This window comes from Nyctereutes procyonoides, unplaced genomic scaffold (assembly GCF_905146905.1).
Source record: "Nyctereutes procyonoides isolate TBG_1078 unplaced genomic scaffold, NYPRO_anot_genome, whole genome shotgun sequence".
Classification (NCBI taxonomy): Eukaryota; Metazoa; Chordata; class Mammalia; order Carnivora; family Canidae; genus Nyctereutes; species Nyctereutes procyonoides.
In genome coordinates, this window is record NW_026575048.1 from 22737688 (window position 1) to 22746639 (window position 8952).

An 8952-nucleotide genomic window follows, 5' to 3' on the forward strand; every position below is an offset into this window, starting at 1 on the left:
AATAACTGATACTTAGTAATTATACACTCAAGGTACTACCCTAAGCATCATAACATGGGAGCAGCTCTAAGAGGAAGACAGGAGTATTATCCTCTTCCTACAGATGGGTAAACTAAGGTATAGGAAGTTTTGTCCTTTAACAGAGAGAAATGTGGAAGAGCCAGAATTTAGTCCAGGCGATCTGCACTCAGAGCCCACACCCTTCAACATATACTTTCCGGCCTCTCATTAAACCTGGGTGTGACCTGGAAGGTGAGCCATCACTATGAAAGCAGACAGAGGAAGGGAGGCCAGCTAGTTGGGGTGTAGAGCTCTGGGGTTTATAAACCGGCTCAGGCATGCTTAATGTCTCTGCTTTAGCACTCTCTGTAGGCCTCGAGCATTTATTGAGCACCTGTTGTATACCAGGCACAGGGGAGCACAGTCTGGCACAGATGTCCACTGCATATACATTTGTCAAGTATCTCCTAAGTTCTAAACCTCTCTCTGGCTCTGGGAGGCCATGTCAGCTGCCAGGAGGGGGAGGTCCAGCTGTGTCCAGAAAATGTCCTGGACCAAGTGTTGCTGGGGAGAGCAAGGAGACAGAAGTCCTTGTCCTTGGAGGTGAGCTCATGGCTAATGATGGGAATTGGCCAATAGAAGCACCTGGAAACAGTAATGCAGGTGACATTGATCTAAAAACCTATTTTACACAATTCAGATTTCCCAAGACACCCTGAGACCACTTCTTGCTAACTGCCATATTCTAGAGGCTGGATCTTTTATTGCCCAGAACAGATTATTTTAAAGACTCTTGCCTTAAGGATGGAGTTTTGCAAGCAGCAGGGATGTGTGTGATGTACATGTGTACATTTTCTCCTGTGTCCCTTACAGCTCTCAGAGGAAGAGCAAGGGGAGCATGAACTCTTAGCTAGAATTGTTCTGGGGGTGGGGGGGAGTGAGGGTTTGATTGCATATCCAGGGGGATGCTGAAGTATTCAAGGGACTCAGAGGAGGTGGAACTTGTCTAGAAAGACTTCCTCAGGTGTGTCTCTAATCTCTGTCTCCTGCTAAGGGAAACCTGGCCTTGAGCGGGTCAGTCCCTGGGACCCCAGGACGCACTTTCTGGGGGTGCCTGTGGTCACACCCCTACAGACCTCCATGACAGGTGCAGTCAGGCCCCACAGCCACATCCCTGAAAAGTGGCTTTGTTATTTGCACTACCTCCAATGGAGTTAGACTGGGGCTGCTGTGGCAGCGTTGGGAGCTGGGTGTGTGTTGTCTACGTAAGCACGTCTTTCTCAGGTAAAGGGCTACTTTTCTCACCTTGTGTGTCTCTGTGAAGAATGCAGGACTTCAAGTTTAATAGTCTGAGAAACCAGGAGATGTCAGCCAGAATGGGGAAGAATGAATGGTTTCAAAATTCAGCACCTATGAGATCCTGCCTGAAGTGGCTTTAGAAAGACAATTGAGGAATGCCAGAGGGCTTCTTTATCCCCCAAGCCTTCTTAATTCCCCACCCTAGTTGCCTGTGATTTCACCATCAGTGGTTCATTCTGATAAACACTCTTTTAACATCCAAATGGGGAGGTCCCCAGTCTTCAAGCCCCACCACCAGCGTGTCTGGGCAGCAGGGACTCCTGGGGCTGGGTGTGACTGGAATGGGTGTGGGGGGTGCTAGGATGAATTTTTTAATTAATTAATTAATTAATTAATTAATTTTTAAAGATTTTATTTATTTATTAACGAGAAGCACAGAGAGAGAGAAAGGCAGAGACACAGGCAGAGGGAGAAGCAGGCTCCATGCAGGGAACCCGACATGGGACTTGATCCCGGGCCTCCAGGATCATGCCCTAGGTTGAAGGTGGCACTGAACCCCTGAGCCACCCGGGCTGCCGGATAATTTTTTTTTAAAGGTTAAAAATCCCCCTTTCCCCTAAAACTCCTGAAGAGTGGGTTTGGCATGTGGAGGATAAAGTCTCCTGTCTTTACAAGTGTGCCATCTGGGCCTCAGTGTCACACAGGGAGGTTTTAGATATATACTATTGAGAGCTAATACACATCCCCTGCGAGTTCCCTCCTCTGACCCAAACAGAGCCAGCAAGAAGCTTCTGCCCCTCATAGGGTGACCAACCATCCTGATTTGCCCAGGACTGTGGGCAAACCCTCTTCCCCCGCTGCCCCTTAGACTCAGCAATGTTGAGGAAGCACAAACAGGAGGAACCAGATGTGTGGGAGTAAGTGCAACCTGTTTGGGAGCCAGTTAACTATACCAGGCCACTCAGTCTCCCCTAAACACCCCATTGTGACTCAGGAAATTTAATTCAGCTCCCCGACAGGCCTCTTTCTCCATGGGGTATTGCGGGTACCTGACGCTGAACAACGGGTACCAACGCTCAGGCCACAGCATCCTGGCCGCTGACACTCTCCTTCTCTTCCAGACAACCTTTGCCTCCTACAAGCCTTTGCTGGCCGGGTGCGTTTCCTGAGTGGCCGTGCGGTGCTTGATATCACAGAACGTCTGTCCGGTGAGCATCCCCGAAGCCCCTCGCCCCAGCCTTCCAGTCAACCTCCTGGCATGGAGTTGAACCACCCACTATCTTAGAGCCCCCAGTAATCCAATAATCCTCACAGACCTTTAACATTTTTTGCTAATCTGCTTGTTAAAAATAATTCCCATTTTACCACAAGATAATCTTTAGTTTTGACTAAAATGAGGCAGGTTTATACATAAAACAGTTTTTGAGAAACTATGATCCATTTCTTCTTTGCAAACATGACTCCCACTAGCCCATAGAGTACCTTTGTGTGAATCAGAAAAATGTCCCAGCTCTTCTGGGTACACCGTGCTCACGGGGGCATGGCTTGGTCAGCAGCAGCCCTATCGTGAGCACGAGATTGTCCCTTCTCGAGCGCGCACAGCCTGGAAAGCAGAGCACAGCCTGGATTCCAACCCTACTCGACCCCTTTGCCAGGTGCCCAGGCCCCGCAATACGTGGAGCTGGGGCTTTGGCCTGAATCTGCTCTGCTTTGTTTGAGCTTTGGCCGAGGAAAGCTTGCTCCAAGCCAACATCTGCTCTGAGTTTGCAGTCTCCAGTGATTTCACTCCTGGGCTGAAGCCTCCTGTGGCCCTTGTGGTGGCAGCATTTTCGAAAGGGCACAGGCTTTGTGGTGGACAGACTCGTTTGCCACACACCAATTCTGGTCTTGGGCAGGTTACTTGTTTTTTTTATCTTCCATGCTTGTCAAGAGCCTCCTCCCCCTTATTAGGAAGGTCCCGTCTAGGAAGGAGGCAGAGGACCTGTTCTCTAGACCTCAGAGCGTCCCTCCTCCTAACATGCAGTCAGGTTGTGGTATCCCCATGTGTTAATCCTCATGTGGGTTGTGTTCAGGTTAGTGTCCTGCTCCCTATACTGTCCCAGGAGGCCTGTCGCTGGCTAGGCCTCTAGGCTCTGTCCCTACACCTGCCTCAGTTGTATGTGCTGGTCACTTAATCCTCATAGCAATGTTATAAGGAGGGTGTGGGTTCCATGATTACCTCCTTTAAAAAAAAAAGATTTTGTTATTTATTTGAGAGAGAGAGAAAGAACGAGCGCATGAGCAGGGGGAAGGACCAGAGGGAGAAGCAGACTTGCCACTGAACAGGGAGCCTGATGTGGGGCTCTAGCCCAGGACCCTGAGATCATGGGTCTGAGCAGACGCTTAGCCGACTGAGCCCCTCAGGGGCCCCAGTGACTGTCCCTTTTGTAGAAATAAGGAAAATGGAGCTTAGAAAGGTTAAGTGTCCAAGGTCCTTTGGTGAGTAATCCAGGATTTGTGCCCGGGAGCCTGGCTGCAGAGTCTCAGTGCTGTGCTACGTCTCCCTGAGTGGCCCCTGCCTTTGTCTCCTGGGCACCAGCATGCCGGCCACCCTTCCAGAGGTGATCCGTCATCCCCATGCCTGCCCACATGTGGCTAGCGGCCTGTGGAGCTCTCTCCACTCTTCTTCCTCCACCTGGGGGGGGGGTGCCCTCCAGGTTCTGGCACCAGCCCCTGTGTCTCCTTCCTCCCTAGCCCTCCCTAGCCCTCTGGTCTGTTTCCAGTGACTCCTGAGACCAGGTCCCACCCCGAGCCAGCCTCAGTCCACACTGGGGGTGCTCAGCACATGTTACATGACTGTCGGTGTCATTCTGCTCCTCCACCAGACAGTCTCTTGCCCTTGACTTGGCCTCTGTGCCCTGGTTCAGTCCTTTCACTGTCCCTAGAGTGGAACCCCGCCTCCCATCCAGGTGCCCAGCCTCCTCCAAGCAGGTGGAGTGAGCAAAGTAAGGTCAGGGGCCTCCAGGCAGCCACAGGACCACATAACGGAGACCACCTGAGCACTGGACAGGGAACCCTCTACTGTTGCTCAAAATCATCGCTCTCTGGGTGAAACCCTTACCTGTCCTTGTACAGGGGATATACGGGCCCCAGAGGTGGAAGGGTACCTCACTTCAGATTATCTGTTTAACTGTAAATATTTTCCATCTGTTTCCAAGAGACCTCAAAGGCAGGAGTTTCTACATAGCTCTCCTGTTAAGTCCCCATCAGCCAGGAGTAGAGCAGAGCATTTCAGTGAACACAAGGATTCCAACTAATAATAGCGCAGCTTAACAGGAGTAAATCTTTGGCTAATTACTTCAGCTGCCTTTGAAGCTCAAATTTCATGGGGTTTTCTTCCTCATGATGACTCCCAGAAGGGTCATTGCCACCTCTGCTGGCCTGAGAGGCCCACCGCTCTCAGCCAGGTGACCTCCGCCTCGTGTACCTGGGGGACCCTGGGCCTGAGTGTGGAGGTGAGCTGCCCAGGCCCCCGTGTGAACGCCTGGCTGCTGGGAGGGAGAGAGTCCAGGTGTGAGTGCCGGGTGCCCGTGAGAGGCATTCAAACCCCTTGCCCTTTGGTGGGCATGGGGGAGCCCTGCCTGGGCCTGGTTCTTGACATCGTTCTCTTCTTGGTTTGCAGGTGAGATCCCCGGGAGGTTTAGGAAGCCTTTGAGTTACAGTTGTTCAGTTTAGGTGGCTAATCAGGATCTTTCTTGTTCCCTTTGGCCACCCCCCTTGCCCAACCTCTCCCTTACTCCTCCTGGCCTTCCACCCCCACCTTCCGCACCTTGGGGCTGCCCTGGTGGCTTTCCTGTTTCCTGTTTCCTGTTAACGGGGCCTACCTCTCAGCCTGTCAACAGCTTCAAAGTTTCCGGCAGCTCCCACCTCTGTCCCACTTTACAAAGCCGCACACCAGCCAGTGTGGCTGAGTTCACTCCCTGGGTGCAGTCCTGCCTTCCCTAGGAACGAGGACCACTTTTTCTTCTGAGCGTTCTGTGCATTGGGGAGCCCCCGGGGAAGGCCCCAAAGTGTGGAGTGCAGGAACCCTGAGGGTGTGGCCTGAAAGCCAACAAATACCTTCCATGGGAAGTGACGCTGCTGGGGGGGGGGTAGGGGGGGTGGGCAGGCTTTGCTGAGGGGGTTGGCCAGCTCATCTTCTCTGGTCCCTTGCTGTCCCAGCCTGGCCCTGGATTCAGAGAGGCCCTCTGGGAAACATCCTGGGGGATTGGATGGTGGTAAGCTGGTGAAGGAAGGACAAACCGGTGGTTTCACTAAGCCTAAAACTCCACACCAGCCTCTGAAATGTGGAATCCCTAGGGGCTTGGGGCAGCAAGGGGTGAAGAGCGTGAGCTTTGGAGTGGAGGCAGGTTTGGCCTCTGCCCTCGTCAGCTGTGTGGTCTGGGCCAAGCTCCTTGACCCCTGAGTATCGGCTTCATCCTCTGGGAGATGGACTGGTGTCCTGCCGGTCCAGGGGCCGTGAGAACAGTGGAGTCAGGCTGCAAAACTCGGAGCCCCAAGACTCTGGACTTGGGCAGTGTTAGTTTCCCAGATGTGTCTCGGCCCAGGGAAACCTTCCAGTTTCTTTGCTCCATCAATAGTTAAAGTGCTTCTCTCAGTGTCGTTTGTGCTCACCTCTGGCAGGATGGCAGGCAGACCATGCTGGTTGTATAGAGCAAAGATTGTTAGCATGAATGCGTTCAGGGGGATGTGGCCATGGCTGCAGGCTGGAGCAGCCCCTTTGAGGTGACTTAGGGCTGCTCTTGAGGTGGCTTTGACCCTGGCATTTACTCTATGATGGAAGGCTTGCTGGCAGGGGTAGCCTGCTTGTGGGTTTCCTGGGGATTAAAACAGGTAGAAGGTCTGGGATAACCAGACTGGCGGGGGGTGAGGGTGAGGGGCTCATCACTGAATCAGTGGTCTGTGTGGAGCTTGGTGGTTGACAAAGCACATCCCCGACCCCTGGATTATTGCTGGTCTTATTGTGGGGTTTGGCATCCGGACACTGGGGAGGCCACACTGATCTAATCTCCTCCTGGCTGTTTTATTTTTCAGCATGCTTCATTTGAGAGAATATTGACATTTCTCCCTGGTACAAGTTTTCTCTGTTTGTATGAACTCACATAGGTGGGAATGTGGATTAAAGTCATACTAGTACTAGCAACTAGTTTTCACCAGCCTACCTACGTGGACACTTACGTGTTCTTATTATCTAATCTCCAGCAATCTCAAGAGTTTGGTTCAGGATTATAATCCTCAGATTAGGGAACAGGCTCACGACGGTTGGGTGGCTTTCTCAAGCTCATACAATTGGTAAATAGCAGGGGCAGGATTGCAGTTTAGGTGTGTCTGCCTCTTTCCTCTCCCCTGGGCTGCAGGGACCGATTACAATCATGGGTTCTGAGCACTTGGCCTTTGCATACTCATTCCTCCATAAAATTTTTTTTAAAAAGCTAAAAATCGTATTTTATAACTGGTTGGTATAAACATGAATATAAATGAGGTTAGGTAGCTTCATTTTTTCTTTTGTTTTTAAAAGAAATAAAAATGTTTTCATGGTCCCCTAAATGTGTCCCCAGCCCTAGATGTTGTGTCTAATGAACTCGTTGGCCTGTCCGGGCTGCCTGGACTTTGGGGGATAGAATTGGTGTCCCCAGAGAGGGCAGCGGGAGAGGGAGAGAGGGCATGCCTCAAGTCTCTTCGTTTTCTGTTCAACAGTGCTGGTGGCCTCCGTGTACCCCCAGAAGCCCCAGGCCGTGGAGCGCCATGTCCTTCCAGTCCTCTGGTGTCTCCTGGACAACATGATCGGGAATGGTGTCCTGCCCGGGCGTGGTGGGAATGTCCGCACAGTGGTTCGCCGGCTGTCCAGGAGCCTCCGGGAGCAGATGGGGTCCCGGCTGCAGGACCTGGCCGCTGGCCAGCCACAGCAGGTCCTCAAAACGCTCCAGGAACTCTTAGGCCCAGAATCCCCATGAGGCAGCCCCAGCCAGCGTCATGGACAGCGGGGCGCCGACAGCAAGACAACTGGCAGCTCATGCCCCCTTTCAACTGGGTTAAAGACAGATCTGAAACGGGCGGTCATTATTTTTTACCTTATTTTATTTTTATGGTGGAATAATTTCCCAGTCTACTTTCTCTTAGGGTTCCAGATGTACATAGTATATTTTGAAGTAGAAATAAAAGAAGTACTTATTTTTCTAAGGTTCTATTATCTCGTACTTTTTGTAACCTCAGACAATTTTTTGATAACTAGGCTTGTCACAAAACAACAGTAGAAGTAGCTGCAGATCCATGGGGACAAAGAGTTAGGGAGCCACATGTTGTAGACCATGTGTCTAGGCGTGGCCCCCCCAACTGTGACAGGCTGTGAGGGACCCACATGTTGTAGCCTGCATGTCTGGGCATGGCCCCCCACCTCTGAGAGGCTGGGCAAGCCCTCTGGAACCTAGAGACCCTCCGTTGGCCATTCAAATCTGGTTCATTTGTTGTAAGGCTGATTCGAGGTGAGTAGAACAAACATCTCCAGGGTCATCCTGCTTCTGCCTTAACAAAACCTTCGTGCAGCATCTGTGGATCCTGTGGGAACCTTCTAGTGGACCTGTCCAGCTTATCAAAAGGCAGGGAGAGTTTGACACTTGCATTATGGAAAGCCTTCTCTGGAAGCTGGCATTCTGGGTAGTTCTGCAGGGGACTCGATGATGCTTCACACTCCAGTACCATAAATGAAAGCACTTGGTGGAGCATGAAGCTATAGGACGTGCAGAGGTCATGTGGGAGCTTGAAAATTGCACAGGCTCCTCCCCTTGGGCTGGCTGGAACCTGGAGGGGTGTGCTGGATGCAGGGTGTGTCAGAACACCAGGAACCTGAGAGAGGGTGCTGCCCACTGAGGGAGCAGCTGGAGGACAGGCATCCTGTGGGGAGAGATGGATGTGTGGGGCTGGGGCTCTAGACACAGAAGGCGCTTGGCTTTGCCTGGGGCGAGTGGCAGGTGGACCTGGTGTGACCAGAAGAATTAGAGCTGGGGTCATGACCTCAAACACATGGGTAAGGTGAAGGCTGAAGGGGCAGCAGTCCGGTCCATGGAACCCAGCCAGACCCACAGCAACACTCTGGGGCAGCTGCACATGGCTGAGGCCCTGAGACCCCAGTGAGGTTTCTTGCAGGCCTCGCCAGTGGGCCCCCTCCAGTGTCACCTACCCCAAGGTATAATATTAGTTCCACATCACTGTTCCACATGCTCTCCTGAGGAGCATGGCCCAGAGCAGGCTGGGGAGCCCCAGATCCACTCACTTCTATATTTCCAAATTCATGGGTACCCCCAGCTGTGAAAGCCACTTTTTCCTCTTGCCTATGTTGCCAGGTGCATCAAGGCCTGCCCCCACCCTCCCAATGCCCTGGGGTGAGGTTGGATTTGGCACAATCATCCTGGGACTTGAGCTTTTAATAGGTGGCTTAAGTGTGACTTTGAGTGATTCTAGCCACAGCAGGAGCTGTTTCTCGCTAGTTGTGACCCCAGCAGGGGCTTCCCAGCAACCACCTCCCCTTAGGCTGATTCTGACTGAACCAGGTTAAAGGCAGGCTAGACAGGGAGTCATCAAAGACACCCAAGAGGCTGATTTTTAAACATTTGGAAA

At 52.0% G+C, this 8952-nt stretch overlaps 1 protein-coding gene across 1 annotated transcript in view; it reads left to right on the plus strand.

Moving 5' to 3' along the window:
- The window catches only part of TOGARAM2 (TOG array regulator of axonemal microtubules 2), a 47113-nt gene extending 39653 nt beyond the window's left edge, over nucleotides 1-7460 (plus strand). The window contains exons 19-20 of the mRNA XM_055327008.1: nucleotides 2421-2507; nucleotides 7036-7460. Coding sequence (XP_055182983.1) covers nucleotides 2421-2507; nucleotides 7036-7292 — 344 coding nt within the window. The 3' untranslated portion in view covers nucleotides 7293-7460. The remainder of the gene's footprint in view (nucleotides 1-2420; nucleotides 2508-7035) is intronic.
- Nucleotides 7461-8952: the final 1492 nt, after the last annotated feature.